Source organism: Syngnathoides biaculeatus, chromosome 20, assembly GCF_019802595.1.
Source record: "Syngnathoides biaculeatus isolate LvHL_M chromosome 20, ASM1980259v1, whole genome shotgun sequence".
Taxonomy (NCBI): Eukaryota; Metazoa; Chordata; class Actinopteri; order Syngnathiformes; family Syngnathidae; genus Syngnathoides; species Syngnathoides biaculeatus.
In genome coordinates this window covers 9,053,343-9,075,907 of record NC_084659.1, presented here as the reverse complement: position 1 = coordinate 9,075,907, position 22,565 = coordinate 9,053,343, and the positions used below count along the sequence as shown (strand labels likewise).

Below are 22,565 nucleotides of genomic sequence, written 5' to 3'. Positions count from 1 at the left end.
GGTGATCAAAATCTGCACACATTTTTTATTTTTTTATCAATTTGTGTAGTGCTCATACGAAAAGAAACAAGATAAAGAAGTAATATTGCATGTCGCATCCTTTTCTGAATCAGGCGCTAGCTAGCTAGTTAGCACTGGCAGTATGTTTATGCAAGTGTATCATATGTCATATCAATGTGTGTTCCCATAATTTTGTTATTTTAAATTCTTAGTTAACTCCATCCATCCATCCATTTTCTTTGCCGCTTATCCTCACGAGTGGAGCCTAAATCAAAATCAAAATCTGCACACATGTTTTAATTTTTTATTAACTTGTGTAGTGCTCATACTGTAAGTAAGTTTTCTTTCGGCTTGTCCCTTTCGGGGTCGCCACAGCGTGTCATCTCAGATGAACGCACATATGTTTGGCACAATTTTTACGCCGGATGCCCTTCCTGACGCAACCCTTCTCAGGGAGTGGAGGCCCCAGTGGGATACGAACCCACAACCCCTGGTTTATCAAACCAGTGCTCTAACCACTGAGCTACAGGGCCTCTGTGTAGTGCTCATACTAAAAGAAATAAATAAGACAAAGAAATAATACTGCATGTCGCATACATTTCTGAATCAGGCGCGAGCTAGCTTGGGGCTTTTACACAGCTGCGGCGTATGTATGGAATATATGTGACGATGAAGTGACTTTTAACGGCCCTGTTAGCGCTGCGCTAGCGTTAGCACTGTGCTAGCACTAGCGCTGTGCTAACGTTTTGCTGCTGTGTTACTCATGTGTCCCAGTGATATTTACAGGTAAGTTTTATTTTAACCGGCCCTGTTAGCATTAGTTGCAGCGCGGTGCTAGCATTAGCGCCAGGATTAAACTCTTTTCTGTGTACTGACTTTTTTTGTAAATACCTCGTGTTTGAATGTGGGTTTCAATGTGAGCACTTGCGGCTTTTACACAGCTGCGGCGTACGTATGGAATATACATGACGATGAAGCGACTGTTAGCGCTGCGCTGGCGTTAGCGCTGTGCTTGCATCTTGCTGCTGTGTTACTGGCGTGTTAGTGATATTTACCGGTAAGTTTTATTTCAACCGGCCCTGTTTACGTTAGTGCTAGCTTTAGCGCTAGCACTAGCGTGGCGCTAGCATTTAGCATTAAACTCTTTCTGTTTCCTGTCTTTTTTTTGTCACTATCTCGTGTTTCAATGTGGGCACACAGCTGCGACGTATGTACGTACCAAATTATATTTCCTTAACAAATGTCCTGGGTGAGGCTTATTACCAGGTGCGCTCAGTGGGCCGGGAATTATGAAATGTATTTGATTAATCGACTGACTAGCATGTTATCTGATGTTGTTTCCTGCTTTAAAAAAAAAAACAAAAAACATTAGCGTAGCAACCCAAATTGCATTTATTTTCCCGAGCATCTGTTTCTCGTGCCGGCCTCCCCGCTGATGATTTGGCGCACGATGACCCGGGAGGTCAAATGGATCAGGTGATGCTCGTCATTACGGCGCTAAATGAGAATTGTGACGGAGCGGATCGGACAGAAAGTACGTCGCTGAGGGTCAAAATTCCATTTCTTCTTCAGCAAAATTCATTTTTACACACGGCCCCTCACTGATTAGCAACCCAATATTTATCCCCCCCGTAAAGCCAATTTATGTTTATTATTTTTTGAAAAGGTACAAATGCTTGGCACATATCAACTCACACAAGCATTTTTAAACCACTTAAATGCTTGTAAAGGAGACGCGAGCCTGTCAGATCGGATTGGACTTGTCATCCACAGCCCCTGCGCTGTAGCTTTTAATCAAATCACTCTTTGCAGGCGGATTTTTTTTTTTTTCCGGGGGTGTTGGCAGGGGACGTATGTTGTCATGGCAACCCTGCAACATGACTGAACCGATGACAGAGGGCCTCTAAGAGGAGATCTGTCAGTGAAATACGCCGGCGACAAGCTCTAATGATGCGTGCGCGGCGGGCACTTCGTTGGGTACACCTCCGCGCCCTCGAAAACTGCAAACGACACGATTTCTTCGGGGAGAAAGACGGGCGCTGACAGAATCGGCGTCGCAGTACAGATGGCCTCTCTCCTCGTCTATTTACTATTTACTCGCTTTCGCCGTTATTGACCCCCTCCCCGCCCCCCAGCGGGCGTGCACGCGCCCCATCAGCAAACACAAACAAACAAACAAAATCCGCGCCACTGTTGCTCAAACTTTGCGCAGCGCTATGCATCCCGAACGGCGAATGTTGACATTTATGCGGCGTGAAATGCAAGAACGGCACCCGGTGAAGCGCAAACGGGCCCGGATCACCGTTTTGGATGAGGACCAAATGGCACACCTCCACGGACAAATGCCTCCCTGCTGAAAAGAAAACAAGCAGGAACGGATGTTCGGAAACCCAAAGGAGAACAAATAAACGGCACAAGCAGAACGAGGATTTCGAATCAGGATCAGTTTTACACTCCTGTTTTGGACGGATTTCATCCGACCCGGTCACAATGAGCCGATTCCCAAAAACTGGACTATAACATGGCAGCAATAAGTCGCATAAGTTTTTTGTTTTTTTCCATCCATCCGTTATCAGCCGCTTTTCCGGGTCGGGTCGCGGGGGAGCTCAACGCGGAGGAGCAGCGCCTCGACACTTAGCCCCTCCCTGATGACCGAGCATCTCAACCCTATCTCTAAAGGAGAGATACCTGAGATACCTCCACCCTGCGGAGGGAACTCACTTCGTCCGCTTGTATCCGGGATCTTGTTCTTTCGGTCACGACCCACAGCTCATGCCCATCAGTGAGGGTCGGAACTTAGATCGACCGGTAAATTGAGAGCTTCGCCTTTCGACTTAGCTCCCTCTTTACCACAAGGGACCGATACGAAGTCCGCACCACCGCAGACTGCCGCAACCCATCTGTCTGTCGATCTCCCGCTCTGTTCTTCCCTCACTCGTGAACAAGACCCGAAGATACTTGAACTCGCCCACTTGGGGAAGGACAGCTAATGCACACATTCAAAACAATATGGAACTTGTTAGGTAGAGTAAAGAGCAACGTTCAGCTTGATTTTCTACAACTTGGAGTTAAAAAGAGCAGTGTGAAAAATTCTGGGAAACATTCGCAAGTTTCATGATTCTATACGTTGCTGTCACTGTCAAAAACTTGTTGGCGTAAGGTAAAGAGCAATGTTCAGCATGATTTTCTACAACTTGTAGTTAAAAAGAGCAGTGTTGAAAATCCTGGGAAGTGTTAGCAAGTTTCATGATCCTATGCGTTGGTGTCACTGTAAAGAACATTGCCGAATAGTTTTTCTTGCATCCACATCGGTTGATTTTCATGTCACAGAGCACACCTGCCTTTTATAGGCTTGTGTATGAAATAAATATGCACTATAATCGGTTGCTGCTTTTTGTATTTCATCTCCGACCGGATATTTCTGGAAGGCAACTGCCGCGATAAAGGAGGCGCTACTGCACACACACGGTGGCGTGTGACGATGCATTTTGATTTATCGCGGCGCTATAAACTCGCTATTCCGCTAGGTGGTACAATCGGCCTCAGCGACCTTGCAACACCGTTAACCCGCGTATCACTTTCTTTACCCGTTCAGAATTGGAATGAAATACAGTCAACTGTCGTATTCGTGAGAAGTGACACGCACACAGAAAAAAAAATGAAATGAAAATAAATGGTACGCTGCTACTCGTACATAAACATCCACCGCTATCCGTTCCTCCCGCGAGGCGAATTCGATGTCGTTCCTCCAATAACAAATAATGGTCCGATCCGATTATACCTCGCGGCAATACCTAATAGGGATTTATGTTACTGGTTCGAAGCCTTTGTTGCCTTTCAATTAGCGTCACGGGGTCATAAAGCCGGTGTCACGGGGTCAAATGAAGCATGAGGTCACCTCGACCCGCCAATATATTCGGGACACCTGCGCTGCGTGCTGACGTTCAAAACGGACATTTCCACTAAGCGTTTCAGAGGACTCGAATCAAACCGTACATTAAAACAGCGCGCTGTATTATTTATCACGATTTTACAGGTTTAAAATTACAGCTTTTACTGGGCAAATAAAAATCGTAGGAGGAATTTTATTAGGTTGCATACATTTGAGTTAATGTATACAACGGGGGGGAGACGGTGAAGGACTCCTTACCGGCACACACGTGTACATTTACTGTACATTTCCAGCGATAAAACAACTAAAAAAAAAAAATCATCTGCACGCTTTTAGTGGGTTGGTAATAGCCCCGTATAGGTCGATAACACTGATAGGGTTGGGTAGCTTTGAAGGTAACCTTGCTCCGGTTGTGTGTTCGGCTCCGTCCTGGAGATGATTCTTTGTGTCTTCAGGGTTCCATTTTCTTGAGTGTGTTTCCTTCACAGCGGTCAAATGGTCCATCCCCAAACACTGACACCCCACAGGGCTCCGTGCCGAGTCCCCTCTTGTTCTCACTCCTGACCCGTGATTGCTTATCCAAGATTCCCGTGCTGTCATACAGTGAAGTTTGCAGATGACCCAGCAGACCCAGCAGCTACAAGTACCAAAGAGTCCACCTTACTGAGGACTTCACCTGGAGCGTCTACGTGTATTCTATATGTACATACAGCACAGCTTCGGTTCTCAAACGTCCCCGTTCTCGAACAGATCGGTTTTCAAACGAGAATTTTTTTTTCAAGGTTTTTTAGCTTCTGTTTTCGAACGAAAATCGGTACTCGGGTACAGGGCTCCACGCCGAGTCCCCTCTTGTTCTCACTCCTGAACCAACAATTCCTTATCCAAAATTCCCGAGCTGTCATACAGTCAAGTTTGCAGACGACCCAGCAGCTACAAGTACCCTGGAGTCCACCTTTCTGAGGACCTCACCTGGAGCTTCTCTGTGTATTCTATATGTACAGCTTCAGTTCTCGAACGTCCACGTTCTGGAACAAATCCGTTTTCGAACGAAAATATTTTGAGATTTTTTTTGCTTCTGTTTTCAAACAAAAATCGGTACTCGGACGCCCCCAACAAAACCCGGAAATAACGGCCAGACCAGTTGACCCACCCACGACACGCTTTGTTATTGCCAATTCGAACGAACCCCCGAAAAAAAGAAAAGAAAAAAAAAAACGGAAATAACACAACTCACGCAGTGGTTGATTCGGTTTTCGAACCGCCTTCTAGAACGGATTGCGGTCGAGAACCGAGGCTCCACTGCAGGGATGTCAAACTCATTTTTCTCGCATTGTTGTTCTGGTTTCCCTCAGAGGGCCGTTATGACTGTGGAACAAAAATATTGAAAAATATTGAGCCATCTTATCATATTTACATCATCAATTTATGAACCAGTTTTGGAATCAGAAATCAAAGGTGATGTGTTGTTCCAACTATTCACGTTTGGTCACGCAAAAATGCTTGTAATATCTCAACATTATCTATTATGATAGATGACAATTTGGTACAGATTTTTACAAATGAACACTCTGGATTTGGCTTCGCGGGCCACATAAAATCATGTGGCGGGCCGGATCTGGCCCCCAGGCCTTGAGTTTGACACCTGTGCTCGACTGTGTATAAAAATGTGTATGTATACAATTTAACCCTCTGGCATTTGTATTCCAACACATACATTTAATTTTAATATATTATATATTATGTCTTTACAGTTATTGATGAAATAATAAGAAAATGAGTATAAATATAAAAATGTAATTATATTTTACAGCAGGAGCCCAAAAAGATGCTCAAAGTCTCCATTGCGCCAAGTACGCAAAGTTCATCCAATGAAAAGGTTAGCGCAATCCCTCAAGGAACGTTTGCGCGGAACGACGCATCTTTTGACATTTATCCTGTAAGAAAATATTAGCTCTCCTCCGGGTTTCTCGGCTTCTGGTGATCTATCGTTGTCTGAGCGTGTCAGGCCAAAGACCTCTGACCTCTGAACTCGTCCTAACATTTACCCGAGCGACGTGCCCTCTGTCCGAAACGGTCAACAAAAGGCGGCTTATTAACCTTCCATTTATGTAACCCTTAATAAATACCACCCTGGACTTGTTGGGGTAAAGTAAAGAGCAATGTTTAGCTTGATTTTCTACAACTTGGGGTTAAAAAAGAGCGGTGTGAAAAATTCTGGGAAGCATTCACAAGTTTCCCGATTCTATGTGTCGCTGTCACTGGGAAAGAACATTGCCGAATAGTTTTTAGTACGTCCACATCGGTTGGGTTTCATGCCACGCATTCAATTCCTGTTTTAACTGAACCCCCCCCCCCAAAAAAAAAGAGCATATTTCTAGTGTATCCCCGTGAAGCGTCCTTGAGCAAAACTTCTTAATCCCTCCTTTACATATTCTTTCCACATTAGGGATCACTTTGACAGTTAATATTTTAAAGGTTGGGCCCGGGCATCCGGAGAAGCTCGAGCAAGTCCGCTTCCATCGAAGAACTCCGGCGACGTCATCGAGGTGATTGGGAGCGGAACGACTTTTGTTTTTTTTTTTTTTTTAACTGCAGGGAGAAGACATTAAAAACATGCAAAGTTGGGGCTTTTCCTGCGCATTAGCATTTTTTCACTTATGCAGCATTATTTGATGCTCTGAGCTGGAAACAAGTCGTTAAAAATGCATACGCGTCAATTTAGGTGATAAAACATGAAGTGGGTACGTTGACCCCATTTGTTACAGGGAGGAAAAGTAATAACATAGTTATAAAGATTGTGACAATATACAACTCGGGATCACATTGTACACAAACATTTGTACAGAATGTTGTGGAAACATATAACTCATATTTACCACCCCATAAAATCAGCACGGATTTACAAAAAAAAAGCATTTTAGTTCAATAACTAATGTAATCCGCCCCCCCCCCAAAAAAAAACATCCAGAAACATATTTCTGTCTAATATAAGGGGAAAAGTACATCTAGGCCTATTTTTTTTTTTTTTTTTTACCCCACGTAAGGTGTTATCGTTCGGTAATTTGGCTGTTTTTTTAAAAAAAAAAAAATCTGTTACTATTTGAAAAAAACAAAAACAAAAAAAAACAACAGGTATCACCCATATCTATGACCCACTGAATTAGTTATTATACAGTATAACGCTGAAAGAACAACATTGCATCTTATTGAAAAAAAAAGTATAAATTTCTTCACCGTAAAAGCAAAGCGACAGTTCAAAATTTAAAAAATAGCTTCAAATATACAGTATATGTATTAAAAAACAAACAAAAATAAAGCACAAACAAGCATTAGAGCCAATCAACTGGCGAAAACGACAGCTGTGCTGTATGCCGAAAGCTGATTGGCTGACAGAAGTATCCAGGTGAAACTCATGAGGCTAGTGAGCATAAGGGCGGAGGCTAATGCTAACTACAAAAGGCGACGTCTCCAGAAAGTAAGTCAACTTTAACGGTCAAGTGTCATCTCTATAAACATTTTAAAATAGATATGGTCATGAAAAATGCATGGAACGTTATTCACTTCAATGTCTATATGAAAAAATAAATATGAGCAGAGAGCGCAAAGTTGCGGAATTCTCATTCGACATCCAAGTGGTCGCCATATTGGTTGCGTCTCCTTCCCGTGACGTCACACTGGGACATCCGCCATTGAAAACCGCTTTACGGCGTTGTCATCGCTCGCAGCCGAGTGCGCCATAAACAATTGTTTATCGCTACCGCCATCGGTGGTGTTGTTCATCGTGGATGACGGCGGCGGCTACGAACAACCCTGTCGGCAATGGCGCACTCAGCCGCGTGCGATGACCGTGATAAGCCACCTCGGCGCCGAAGTTGAGCCACCCCAGCCGAAGCCGTGACCGGCGAAGGCTTCGGTGGCGAGCCTGTGCGGAAGCCGTCCGACGCGCACATCGACACATTTAGCACCCCTGTCATATGTACGCGGATCTTTTGCTACATTATGAGAGACGGATTACGTGGTCCGCCCCAAACTATTATTTTTTTTTTTTTAGGAGTTGTATACACACATACCTGTCATTTGGAACCCACGAAGCTCTCGTCCTTTGCACCCGTGAAATCCATTTTTCACGACGAACCTGGTCTCTTGCAAACTTAGGAAGGGTAAATCCATCCTCACGAGTGTTCGAGCAATGTCCAGCAATGCGACGAGCCCGCATTTTGGCTAACACCAAGGAACAACGAGCTAGCTTCCAGCAGGTAAAACTAATAGAAACAAACGAGTCCACTTGCCATGTACGTCACTTCCTGGGTCTTGTCGAAAACAAATCCCTCGAGAGGATTTTCATAGCGGGACTTACAAAAAACTGTATATGTCAAAATCATGTTTTGTGGTGAAAAAATTGATGGGTCCGTACCGGCTGCCATTTTTTCATTAATAACATACTAAAAAACATCCATTTCATGACATTTGACCTTTAATATGCACGCCTTCTTTCACTTCACACAACAAAAGAGGCTCAAGGCGATCGAATATGAACAGAACTATGAATAGTTGTTTTTCGTGATGATGTCAGACTCAATGGGACATTTAAGTTTGCCAAGCACAAAAATTGAACATATAATCCCAAACAAATGAATTCAAATGCTACACTGACGTCTGGTAAATATTTCTTTTGTTTAATTTATTGAGCGAGTTATTATTACTTAACATTTTTCAGTTGTTTTGTCTCATTGAATAAATTACATCATTTTTTGTGCAGTGACAAAAAAACAGCTCGGTGTTAGCAGCGAGCCATATTTATTATGATGATTATTTTAAGTATTATCAGTCGAAAAAAAGTTTGAAACTGGCTTGTATTGTACTGTACATGATTATGGCGCCATCTGCTGTTTAAAACTTTACATCACGTGTGTTTTTAGAGTTTTTTTTTCCTGGCAAATTAGCATAAATAAATAGGGTCTCTACAATAGACCCCATTATTTTATAAATATAAGATATTTAAATTATTATATATATTATAATTTTCAAAATGTAAATAAAAATAAAAAATGGCCAATGAGAAGCAAATTTGCTGTTTTTAATTCAACCCAAATAAAGAAAATATTTTTTTATTTGACAACGATGGAAAATACTTTTACACTTAATAAACAAAGACGAAAAAGCTTTTTGAAAAATGACAAAAAAATTGTGGAGTAGGTGTTTTAATAAATAACGGAAGTGTACAATACATCGTATAAGTTGGCCATTGTCCTTTGTTCAACAACAAGCGAGCAGTCACCGCTACACAATTCTTCAAGTTTGATCGCTCGCTATCGTGCTTTTTATAAATAATGATTACTAATATTTGTTCCATTATGTATTGACTCCAAACCGGTCAAATCAAAAAAAAGCGTTTGCGACATTTGCGCGAGGCAGATCGTCTTTTGCACTACAGAAACGAAGCTGGAATCTCTTAGCTCGACGCTACACTCGCGCAATGCACAGCGCCAGCGACACTGCGGCGACGAGGCCGAGCGAAGGCGCGCTCGTGGAGGCCTTACCTGAGGAGGAACGAGAGTCAACGCCCGGCGAGGGGTCGGATTGCAACCGGCGCTCTTACCCAGGAGTTCAATGGTCCTGATGGGGCCGTCGCCGCCCTCGTAGCGCCCGCGGACCATCAGCTCGTAGTCTCCGAACTGCGGCATGGGGAAGTCCATGAAGTGCCAGCCGGTCACGTAGACCTTCCCGTAGATGTAGCCCGTCTTCCGGAACATGACCTGAAAACATTCGTGGAAACCGTGCCAGAATTGATTTATTAGTTTTGCCGTTTAAAAGTCACGCCCAAGTAATGCCACAGTTTTGAGTTTCATATCTATATCATATCTATGGAGGATGTGGCCCATCTGTTCTGTTTTTAAATCTGAAATCCGGCCCCCTGAGCTAATTTTGAACTACTGTATTTTCCGCGCCATAAGCCATTCATTTTTTCAAAAGCCGACGGTGCGCCTTATAATCAGGTGCGCGTTATACATAGATCAATATTGAGCCTTTAGTGCAGCGCCATCTCATGGATGCATAACGTAACCCCAGCCTCTACTCTGGCGTCTATTCTATGCGCCTTATACTAAGGTGCGCCTTATACATGGGAAAATACGGTACTTTTTTTTTTTTGCTAGGTCCGTGGAGCTGACCTTGTAATAGAGAGGGAAGGACACGTTGCCAAACCAGTCGTACGTGATGTGATCCCACCACACGTACAACCACTTTCCGGTCCAGGAGATGAAGCGCCACATCCTCGGGGGCTCCGCCGGCGCTGTGGAGACAATATATTTTGACCCCATCCGAAATGTGGACGTGGACGTGCGCCAAACCAAAGACGGTACGTTGATGAGGGTGAAGGTTCGCTGTTATTTTCCGGTTGCCGGTAGTCTTACGCGGTCTTTTGGTGAACATCTCGCAGTGTTCGCCGGGCGGGCCCAGGCCTGCTCCGTTAAAGGCGCGCACCTCGATGAGGTAATGCGAGTCGGGCAGCATGTTTTCAAGCCTGGTGTGGCTCGCCGAGCGTTGACGAAGATGCGGTTGGCTCCTTGCTCCGCGTCGTCGTACTTCCTCCAGTATTTAACCTGGCGTGAAATCGGAGTCGGTAAGCGGCAGTGCTTCTTGTACCAAGCTCTTTGCGCGAGGTTTTACCTGGTAGCCCTCGATGTACTGCTGGAGGCCCGTTCCCGTGTCGACCACCGGGAGCCACCACACCAACGCTTCGGTGGACGACACCGGGCGAGCATAGACGTCTGTCGGAGACTCTATGGGTACTGGCGAAAACAGAAATACTCATTAGAGACCAAAACGGTGGTCCTCGAACCGGGTAGATTCAGAATGTGGATCGAAACGTGCGCGTCGGGACTGAAGACTCGACCCGCTAGAGCGTCCTTACTGTCCCGAGGGTAGAAGATGACCGTGATGGGGCTGTACGGCCCGTCTCCCTTCACGTTGACAGTCTTGACCTTCACCTGGAACTCTCGCACCAGGAGGTCTGCGTCGCCGGGGAGGAAGAAGGGGTCCTTGTGAACGTAACGCCTGGTCTCGGGGTCGGAGATGGTCTCGTACCACCACTGGTATCCGTTGTGAGGCTTGAAGGCCACGACGTAGCCAAACTTCTTGCCGTAGAAATACCACGGCTGCACGGGCTGTTGGGAGAAACCACATCAGGAACAGACTGAGCCCTGGACTGGTTTTTATGAACTGATTTATACCAACTGTTGCGTAGACCGAGCTTATTTACCGTCCACGTGATAATGATCTCGCCGTTCCGACTGCCGTAACCTTGCACGTCGGTGGGAGGCACCACCGGGCCTAGGCGAGAAACAAAAATGTTGAGGTTGAGTACAAATACAATGAACAACCCAACCCCCGCAGCCCCAAAAAGAATTTGACACAAGTGCGCGTCGACTTACGAGCGTCCCAAGTCTTGATCTTGAGGGAGGGAATGCTGGCCTCGCCGGAGCCATACTCGTTGGTGGCGATGATCCGGAACTGATACTCCATCCAGGGGTACAGGTCGGTGACTTTGGCCTGCTCCAGGGTCCCGTCGAGCAATGCTGGCACTGAAAGAACCTCAATTTAAGACAAACCGGCGGAGCGTGGTGTCCCTTGAGTTTCCTGTTTTACAGTTCAGGTTTCTGCCTCGGTGTTGATGCCCATTTAAGTAATACAGTTTTTAATGTGACAGTTTCATGTTGCTGTAGTTTACTGGGCTTAAAAGAGACCGCCCCCTGGTGGTCAAGATGCACAGACCAGCAGGACCAGCACAAATTCAATGGGGGGGGGGGGGTCATGGGACTCACAGGTGCTGGCGTTCCTCCAGTCGTCCTCGTGTAGAGCCCAGTAGTGCCTGGTCTGAATGCTGTAGTAGAGAATGGGGCTGTTGTGTTCAGCTCCTTTAGTCCACAACAGTTTCACCCATGTGTCGCCGATGTCCTCCACTCGGATCACACCAGGAGGTCCCGGGACACCTAGGAAACACGTACAGTTTTTTCTACCCGATTTGCCTTTCTGTTATTTGCACGGAATAAGAGGTAATCGGACTGACCGACGACTTTCAGGTCCGCAAACGCTGTGTCGCTGTCCACCACGGTCTGAGCCGTGCACGTGTAGCGACCCTCGTGCCAGATCTGGGTGTTCTTGATCCGCAGGTTGCCGCTGCCCTCTTCGTTCTTCGGTAGGACGCACGGGGAAACCATTAATACAGCGGTTACCCGATACATCGCAGTTCATCCTCCGACCTCTGCGGATTTTTAGGACTCGCGCAGGGCTTCCAACACCCGCCAACTCGCCAAATGCGGGTGAATTTCAGCTGTGGCGGGTAACGGCACCACTCCAACTCGTCTCTTCGATTGGGAAAAGTAAGTTTCAATAGGTTTGAAGGGAAATTCCGGTGGTTTGGGTCGCCACCGGAGCTCGCTCGTCCGAATCCGCGTCATTCCTGTCCGAAGAACCATCCGAAAATTCTACATTATTTACAGCCACCGGTTGAAAACTGTTTGGAAGTATTCCTCCGTCTTCCCGATCAACCGATACTGCTATTTCCGAGAAATCAGCAGCGGCCATAATTGTGTCCCATCGTAAACGAGGCCACGGTGCGGCATGTAATACGTCACATCCGCACACGTAGGCCATGTGACTCGCCAAAATAGCGGCGCCCCTGAAAATTCGTATTTCTCGATAAAAATCTTCTCAAAACGCCATTAAATGAGCGAGGATTATCATCACATTTTCAAGATACCGTACATATGACATGACCTTTTGGATACGTCGTTAATCCAAAACACCGGAATTTCCCTTGACGTGAGTTTTAAATGTTTTTTTAAAGGGAATGGAAGTGGTCAAACTGTACTCTCTCTATTGTCCGCTACGCAGTAACACCAAAGTTTTCCCTCTGGTCATTCTGTTCAATTCAATCAAGACGCTACCATGTTGCGCTCATAGTGTTGCCACTCGGCGTCAAAGTCGATGACCCGGAAGTCGATGGCCCAGATGAAGGTGATATCCAGTGTGGGGTCATAGGAGGCCGCGCAGGGCAGGACCACCTCGTCGCCCACCTTCACCTCCGTGTCCTCGGGAGCCGCCGTGATTCTGGTCGCCTCTGGTCCAAAGAAATACACATTCGTACTGCTGCTGCTCAACTGGTACAGAAAATGGGTCTGTCTGTCTATCTATCTATCTATCTATCTATCTGTCTGTCTGTCTGTCCGTCTGTCTGTCTGTCCGCAGGCGTGTCTGTCTGTCAACTAACAGCGCACACTAACCGGTGATCGAGAGGTAACCCGAGCTGTTGGCTTTCCCGCTGTCGTTCTCAGCAAAGCACGTGTAGAAGCCTTCATCGTTCTTGGTGGCGTTGAGGATCTCCAGAGTGCCGTCAGACATGACGGAGATGCTGCCAAGAGCGCAAAAGTCGGAGTCAGCCGAGATGAGAGAGAGCGCGTTCGGGGGTTCAAAGCCGCGACGCATCGCGCCGACCGTGAACTGTTGAACAGCAACTCTTTGCCCTTGGTCCAGGCGAAACGAGGCCTGGGCGCCGCCCGAGGTCTGCACTCGATCAGCACGCGGCCGTCTCGGGCGCCCAGAAGCTGCTTCTTCAGGGGGTCGAAGTCGAACGTCGGGGCGAAGGCTGGAGGGGAGAAGTTCCAAAGTCTGGTGAGAAAGCCGACTCACCGTCTTTCACTCGGGCTCACCGATCACCCGCAGCTCGGCGTTGGCATATTTGATGCCCCAGTAGTTCTCGGCGATGCACTGGTACATCCCGGAGTCGGCAAAGGTCAGGCTGGAGAACTTCAGCTCGCCTTTTCCTGACTGGGAAAACGGCCAAGTTTCTCTTTAGATTCTGGGAGACTTTGAGGCGATAACCAATATTCACTAGGGCATTGGTTCAGGAAGGACATCCGGCGTAAAAACCGCGCCAAACAAATATGAGCGCTCATCTGAGATGTTAACGGGACAAGCCGAAAGAAATTCACTCATATAGCGGACGAGTGATTCTCAACGTCGCTCATTTGGACGCTCACCATGTAGCCGTCTTTGTACCAGCGGATGAACGGGAACGGCTTCCCCGATGCGACGCAGCGCATGGTGTGCTCCGAGCCGATGTCCGCTTGGGTGTTGTTGATGGTCTCGGCCCACTCCGGGGCAGCTGGACAACAGAAGCAGACGTCAGTCCGCCGCGTTCCGCCGCATCGCGCTTTCCGAGCCGCTGGCGCTCACACTCCACGTAGAGCCAGGCCTTGTGCCAGTCCTTCCCTTTGGTGTTGATGGCCTCGCACTCGTAACCCCCCACGTCTTCGTACTGGACGTTGTAGAGGTGCAGCACCGCGCCCGATTCGCCGATCTCGTGGTTCGCGGGCAGGTCGGTGGCGTCCACTTTCCGCCACACGATGTGAGGGATGGGACTGCGGAGGTCAGGGAGGCATGACGCGGTATGAAATGGCCGACAACACCCCGAGCGACAATCAAACGTACTTCCCCAGAGCAAAGCATTCCAGCGTGATGTTGGACGCCAGCAGTGCTGTCGTATCCGGGAACTTCACTCTGATGTCTGCTGGGTATTTTCTCTCTTCACCTAATGCGCAACAACAAGTTTTTCAAGGGAAATTTTGAAAAATTTGCCCACGACTGTTTAACAAGTCCGAATTTCAATTTAGAGGCCATCGAGAGTTATTGGCAGTTCGAAGCTAGTTTTTGACGGACAAAAATACTTTCATTTTATTTTATCCATTCATCCATCCACTTTCTTTTGCCACTTATCCTCACGAGGGAGTGCTGGAGCCTATCCCAGCTGTCGACGGGCAGGAAGTGGGGTGCACCCTGAGCTGGTTGCCAGCCAATCGCAGGGCACATGGAGACAAGCAGCCGCACTCACAATCACACCGGGGGACAATTGAGAGTGTCCAATTAAAATTGCATGTTTTTGTTTTAGCCCATCTATGGCATTTCACATTATGTTAGCATTCAGCTAGCTAGCTGAGATAAAATGACATGGTATAATTAAACATGAAACTCGGAGTTGTCTGATGGTTTAGTTCCATAAAGGCTAATTTCCTTTAGCCCATCTATGGCATTTCACATTTATGTTAGCATTCAGCTAGCTATCCGAGACAAAATTACATGGTATCATTCAACATTTTGGTGTTTGAATATGGGCTTTTCCATTTCGCAGTTCACCAATTGCAGATTTTTGTTCAATTTCATACCATCCATTTCCATCCATTTTCTTCACCGCTTATCCTCACGAGGGTCGCGGGGAGTGCTGGAGCCTATCCCAGCTGTCAACAGGGAAGAGGCGGGGTAGAGCCTGAACTGGTTGCCGGCCAATCGCAGGGCACATCGAGACAGCCACACTCACAATCACACTGAGGGACAATTTAGAGTGTCCAATTAATATTTCATGTTTTTGAGATGCGGGAGGAAACCGGAGTGCCCGGAGAAAACCCACGCAGGCACGGGGAGAACATGCAAACTCCACACAGGCGTGGGCTGGATCGAACCTGGGTCCTCAAAACTGTGAGGCCAACGCTTTACCAGCTGAGGCTCCGTGCCGCCAATTTTATTTTAGTTAAAAAAAATGAATTTCTCATCCATTCTTTTATTTAATTTTGTTTCTTGTTCATGGTATTTATCCGCTCATAATTTTCACTACTGTAGAATATATTTATCTGTAAAGAGTATCAGTTTTAGTGATTGAGATACTTTCAAAAATATTTACGTTCACACAGGGATAGTACAAAATAAGTTGTGGTCGTAGCACAGACCCCTGGGGGGACACCAAAATCGGAAGAATGCAGAGAGGATTAACCATGATGGAAACCGATTGGGATATCTAGATCTCATTTGTGGGTTTATTTAAGAGATCTGTTGGATCTTGAGAGATTTTTAGAATTTGAAAGATTTGCCTCGTCTCCATAAAGGTCGGGAAAACCTGTAAAACACAGACAAGGACTGACCGTCTTCTGGCGGCAACGGGATGAGGGGAATGAACTTAGAGAAGACGCTCTTCCCCAGGACGGGGCTGGAGACGAAGCACGAGTAGTTCCCGGCGTCCTGAGCCTCCACCTTGGAGATGTAAAGGTTGCCGGTCCTCTGCGAGACAAAGCGCCGGCGGTCCATGTTGAGGAAAACCGGGAACTCGTTGAAGATCCAGCGGTAGGACACCTCCTCTGGAGGAAGAAGACAAGTTTGACCAGTTGTGGGGCCGGCGGCGTCGTGACGGCGCGAGATACAAACCTGGCCACGCTTTGGGGGGCACGCACAGCAGAACTGCACCCTGGCCTTCTTTTACGGTGACGGGATCTCGGTCTTCTTGAGGAAAGTCCTCCAGAACTTCAACACAGAAACCGCCCACTCATTTAATCACGTTAATTTCCTCTTCTAGTTTTTGGTTCGTAGGTTCTCACATCCAAACTTGACCCGTCCCTCCTTGCTGATGAGCGTGCCGTAGATGTTCCAAGCCACGCAAATGTACGTGCCGGCGTGTTTCTTCTGCTTCGGGTTGGTGATGACCAGGTTGCCCCCCACGAGGCTGTAGTGTTCATCCGGCTGCTCCATCAGCTTGATCTCCCAGTTGTCACGGCGCCATCTAGCAGGGGCAAACTCAAGTGCTTTTATTGTGTCTTCGTTTTTGGAGGATTCTCCCAGGAGGAAGAAATTATGACGAAAATAAGAGGTCAAAGAATGGAACCTTGAGGCACACCACGACAAGCACATAGAGTCGGACTACCTGTATGAGGCCGGCGGGTTGGCCCGTGCCCTGCAGTTCATCGAGATCCTTCCATCGGGGGAGTCCTCGGTGTAGACCACATCCACCGGCTCCTCCTCAAAAATTGGACCGTAGCCAGTAGCATCCTCTAAATATTACATAACAAATATTGCAATATTATAAACATGGATATGTGCGAATTTAGGAGGAAAAAAACAACAACCTCACCTCCAAATATCCTGGGCTCCCCGAATAGGATCGCCACTGGGGAAAAACAGACATCATGAATCAATTGTGAAAATTATTACACCCTTTATGTTTCGAAATAATAATAAAAAAAATGTTAATGCCATTATGTTTCCACTGTTAGTTGTCTTGATTTGCAACTAATAACAGTCTTTGATGTGTACTCCAACCAGCTCAGGATGTACTCCCCACTCCTCGCCAAACGTGGCTGGGATCGGCTCTAGCACTCCCACGACCCTTGTGTGGATAAGCAGCTCAGATGACATTTGTGAACGTGTCGTAACTGTTGCATGTCTTCGCCGTTGTTATGATTGTACTGTTAGGAGCCATCGGTGCAGGGGAGGACCCAGATGCAGGACTCCGAGGCAAAGGCATAATGTCCAGTGGGTTTTAATTCAGGAGCGGTATCCGCACCCGGTGACCCGATGGCAAATGCCCGTGACGAAAACTGTTAACGTTCCGGATGCGCAACAGCTGTGACGAGTACCTGTAGCTGCCGAGTCTGAGGCGACATGTAAATTGTGCGTCTCACATAATTTTTATGAATATTTGTATCTCTTCACAATGATAAAAAGCTAAGTAACTTTAAAGTATCTTGACTGTTATTACTCAAATTATATGAAAATGATCCATATATAGAAACGTAGATTCACCTGTGACAGGGGCCGAGGAGAGGAGGGCCAGTAGCAGCAAAGCGGTGGAAATCATCGCGATTCTGACACAAACGAAATATGTGTCATATTAATACATCGACAACAACTTGATATTTCATCATGGACTCAAGTGTGCTGCATTCCAATTCACAATTTAGGTGTAACTAATAATGTATCAGGCGGGTGTGTATGGCCTACAAATTTCTACACCGCGTCAGGCTTTTAAACAATTTTAAAGGGCCACGGTCAAGAAATGCATAATTTTTAGTATCTTATAAATGAAAAAACGGCAGCCGACCCATGCGTTTTTTCCACCACATGCGTTTTTTCCACCACAAAACATGATTTTGACGCTTTTTGTAACTCCCCCCATGAAAATCCTCTCGAGGGATTTGTTTTCGACAAGAAGCAGGAAGTGACGTTAGCAGCAGCGCACTCAAGCGGTCTCGTCTGTTTATGCTAGTTTTAGCCGCGGGAATGTAGCTTGTTGTTCCTTCGCGTTAGCCAAAATGCCGGCTCGTTGTATTGCTGGATGTTGCTCGAACACTCGGAAGGATGGATCCATTCTTCATACTTTTCAAAAAGACACGGTTCCTCGTGAAAAAATGGTTTTGGGGGGGGGGACACAATCCTCTCAGAATGAAACAAAAGATCTGCGCAGCTAAATCAGGGGTGCTATACGTGGTAATGCGCCCGTTGGCACCGGACACGGCTTCGGACGAGCCGCCGCCGAAGCCGTGATCGCGGCTGACGGGGCACGGCTTCGGGGTGGCTCATTCAGAGGCGGATCGGACGGGGAGGCGGTTTGGCCGCGGCATCGTTGTCGCTCGCGGGCAGTGTTATTTTCATCACCGCCGTGCGGAGGTGGATCAGGCAGGAAGGTGGCTTGTCCATGATCCGCATGTCATCGAAATATGGCTCGAAACGATAGGGTCATATTGGCCAGGTCACTTCACTCGGTTGTGAGATGTTCGAAAAGAGCTTCCGTGTCAGAAGGGGCGTGTTGGTCTGCCACAGTCGGGTCCACCGCGTCTTTTCAACGGCGAATGTCCGGGATGATGTCACGGGCAGGGGATGCAGCCAAAATGGCGACCGCTTGGATGTCATCGAACGACTCTTCCGCAACTTTGCGCAAGGACGACGCGCTCTCCGCTCATATTAATTTTTTTTCGTATGGACATTGAAGTGAATAATCTTACATGTATTTTTCGATGACCCTTGACCTTTAAGGGTATTTATTTATCTTTACACATTTGTACCTGATGTCATTGCATCTCCCTACCGATGACTCGGCAAAAACTTCCACTTCACCGTCCGCATCCACAAATATCCTCCTTGTGAGGGGCTAAAACGCAATTCTGCAGCGGCGCACATCCGTTCGAGTTTGATTCTGTCTTTTTTTTTTTTTTTTTGCAGATGGCAATATTTGTAGATGATATATAGTCAGTGCAATCTGCTCTAATCATCACGATGTAATCGCGTCCCATCCTCTTTAGGACCGACTATCACAAATTTAGGTCAATGCCTGATGTATTAGTGAGGGGGGGGGGGTGGACGTGGAAAAAAAATGACGATTAATCCCCTTTGTGCATGTTGTATTTTTGTACCACAAAAGCAAGGCTATCATAACTATTATCTCATAACTGCAAAATACAATCAACAAATAATAATAATCACGCGTTACTTTATGCATTTCCCGCATCATTCTGCGTGCATGCGGAGCCTCTGCAGTGACTTTTTTTTGTCGCAGTGTCGGTCCCTAAAAATAGCCCCCCCCCCCACCGACCCGAAATCAAAAAGAGTAAAAAAGTGCACACCCCGATGACGAATGATGGGCATCGGCTGCTCTGCATTGCAGTGGTGATCCGGTGCCGCCAGCGGGTCCCGCATCGACAGTCAAAACGCAACACAATCCCGCACAAAACTCCCATAAAAAAATATCAATCTTACCTTCTCTTCTCTTTTTTTTTTTTGATAACGATGAGTATTAAAATCCAAGTGTGGGTTTTTTTTTTTTGGGCGGGGCGGGTGGGGGGGGGACCAGGACGCGAACGGGATCGGCCCGCACACAGATCCGCCGTGTGCGGTGCAGAGGCAACTTTTCTCATTGGAGGAGAGGGCCAGGGGCGTCACGTGACCGCTGTCGGCCAATCGGAGAGCGGGGGATGGAGACCAGACGATCTGAACCAGGACTGAGGTGAAAATCTCCATCCGTTTTCTTTTGCAGCTCATGCTCACGAGGGTCGCGGGGAGTGCAATACCCTATCCCAGCTGTCAACGGGCAGGAGGCGGGGTTACGCCAGCCAATCACAGGGCACATCGAGACAAACAGTCACATTCACAATCACACCTATGGGCAATTTAGAGTGTCCAATTAATGTTGCATGTTTTTTGGGGGGGATGTGGGAGGAAACCGGAGCGCCCGGAGAAAAACTGGAGAACATGCAAACTCCACACAGGCGGGGCCGGGATCGAACCCAGGTCCTCAGAACTGTGAGGCCAACGCTTTACCAGCTGCTCCACCGTGCCACCTAATTTCTCATTATGATCAATTAATGTTATAGAGACATTTTGCAAGATACACTGAAAAAAAAGCCCAGCATGATATTTCAAAATTATGACTTTTTGATGCGGTTCTTGTGCTGGGTATCTTGCAGAAATGTACGCGATATGAATATGAAAACATAATAACTGACATTGCAAGGAAACACTGCACGCGCATATATTTAAGTGTGTGTATAAGTGGGTCGGAATCATGCGGCATATCTCAGCCACTGTAAATACAAATAATAAATACATAAGCGGTATTAAATGTCACATACAGTGCCGTTTGTAATATTTTGGTTATATATTACGAAATACCTCCAAGCTAATGTCGACCATAAACAAAATGAATATTAAATCTCCTGGTGTGCCTAATGAAGTGGCTGAGTTCCCCTTTGACAAAACACTTGGTGGCAATATGAAATCTTGTGAAGCCAGCATTTATTAGACTCCGCCCCCCCCCCTCTTTTTTAATTTCATAAAATACAAAATATTTGTTGTCTCGTTTTCGTCGCAGAGTACACCGTTGAACAGCCTCTCGTGCTTCTCACGTGTAATAATTTCCATAATCATGTCGCTGAAAATGGTAGCGTCCACTTGGGCCTATTATTGTCTATATAGTTTGAAATGATGCATCCTGTGAACGTGTGTGCATTGAATATATTTAAAAAATCAAAATAAAAACACAAACGGTGAATGAAGAAGACGGGTGCCACCGTGAGCTCGGCCACAAGCAAAAAATAATCTCATTTAGAGTTTGTGAATTCAATAAAATAAAAAGTCACAGCAAATAAAATAAAAAACAAACTCAATAGTCCCGTGTCACACTACCCACAATGCATCTGGGCTGTTGTTTGTCAACACTCGGGTCAAACCGGTTATTTACAAAATAAAACACTTGGAAGTTGACGCGGACCTTGAAAACTTGATGCAAGTTATGATAAATGACACAGCAGGGGGGGGGGATTGTTTTGAGGGTGGCGGGACGAGCAGACGACAGTCCTGGGGGGGGGTCGGGTGGGGGGGGGGGGGGAAACGCACGTTTAACACATGCATGTGCACGCACGCACGACACACATTGGCACACATGCACCCGCGTTTGTTTGTAAACAATACCGCTTTTTTTTTTTTTCCATAAATGCACCAGCAGGGACAACTGTTAAAAAAAATAATAAAACAAAAACAACAACAAAAATTCCTTTCCCACATTCGGCGTCATCCGGAACGTTTGACCCTCGGGTTATAAGTGCTCATATGAAGCAAAAAAAAAAAAAACCAACAACTTTGACCTTGAAATTCACATTCCACAAGAATATATAGATATAGTGTATATTTTAAAGTGATCAATAAATGTACATCACCAGTCATAACATTAGGTACAGCTGCACGATCTCATGTAATGGTTGCCGTAACGCGGTACTCCATTTTACGGAGCCCCTAAAGGGACATTGAAAAAAAAAAAAAAAAAAAAACAACTAACTGGTTTCTCATTGTAATGAGTAAGTTACTCATTACAATGACCCATTACTCATGAGTAAGTTACTCATTGTAACTCATGAGTATGGAGCCCCCGAAAGGGACATTGAAAAAAAAACACTAACTGGTTACTCATTGCAATGAGAAGCTTTCTCATTTTAATGAGTAACTTTGCTATTGTAAAGAGTAAGTTAGTCGTTGTAATGAGTAACTTACTCATTGTAAATCATGAGTAAGTTACTCATTACAATGACTCATTACTCATGAGTAAGTTACTCATTGTTAACTCATGAGTATGGAGCCCCCGAAAGGGACATTGAAAAAAAAACACTAACTGGTTACTCATTGCAATGAGAAGCTTTCTCATTTTAATGAGTAACTTTGCCATTGTAAAAAGTAAGTTAGTCGTTGTAATGAGTAACTTACTCATTGTAAATCATGAGTAAGTTACTTATTACAATGACTCATTACTCATGAGTAAGTTACTCATTGTTAACTCATGAGTATGGAGCCTCCTAAAGGGACATTGAAATAAACCCACTAACTGGTTACTCATTGTAATGAGAAGCTTTCTCATTTTAATGAGTAACTTTGCCATTGTAAAAAGTAAGTTAGTCGTTGTAATAAGTAACTTACTTATTGTAACTCATGAGTAAGTTACTCATTACAATGAGAGTGTCGAAAAACGGCTACCTATGGGTCCTAGCGTATTTACCTGCAAGCCGTAGCTTCCTACGGAGCCCCTAAAGGGACATTGAAAAAAAACCTGGTTTCTCATTGTAATGAGTAAGTTATTCATTGTAATGAGTAACATCCTTCCTGCGTTCAGGTAGTCGTAGCTTATTTATTTGCTCGCGGTAGCTTCCTGAGTAAGGAATAAGGGTCTTTAATACATGCACACGTGCAATGGACTAGTTTCTCATTACAATGAGAAACCAGCTCGTATTTTTTTTTCCAATGTCCCTCATGTACGGAGCCTACTAAAGGGACATTGAAACTTTTACAAGTAACTTATTTATGTGTAAGTTAC

The 22,565-nt window shown here is 46.0% G+C and overlaps 1 protein-coding gene across 1 annotated transcript; it reads right to left on the bottom strand.

Moving 5' to 3' along the window:
- Positions 1-9,252: 9,252 nt before the first annotated feature.
- cntn1b (contactin 1b) lies at positions 9,253-19,526 on the bottom strand. Its single transcript, XM_061807345.1, is given in 25 exon segments — positions 9,253-9,432; positions 9,492-9,648; positions 10,063-10,184; positions 10,306-10,431; positions 10,434-10,494; positions 10,562-10,683; positions 10,806-11,058; positions 11,154-11,224; positions 11,326-11,475; positions 11,716-11,883; positions 11,961-12,084; positions 12,841-13,013; positions 13,177-13,304; positions 13,388-13,538; positions 13,603-13,720; positions 13,933-14,057; positions 14,129-14,313; positions 14,384-14,483; positions 15,865-16,077; positions 16,145-16,240; positions 16,315-16,496; positions 16,638-16,764; positions 16,845-16,880; positions 17,516-17,577; positions 19,466-19,526. Coding segments are annotated over 24 exon segments (3,120 nt in total). The 5' UTR covers positions 17,571-17,577; positions 19,466-19,526; the 3' UTR covers positions 9,253-9,355.
- Positions 19,527-22,565: the final 3,039 nt, after the last annotated feature.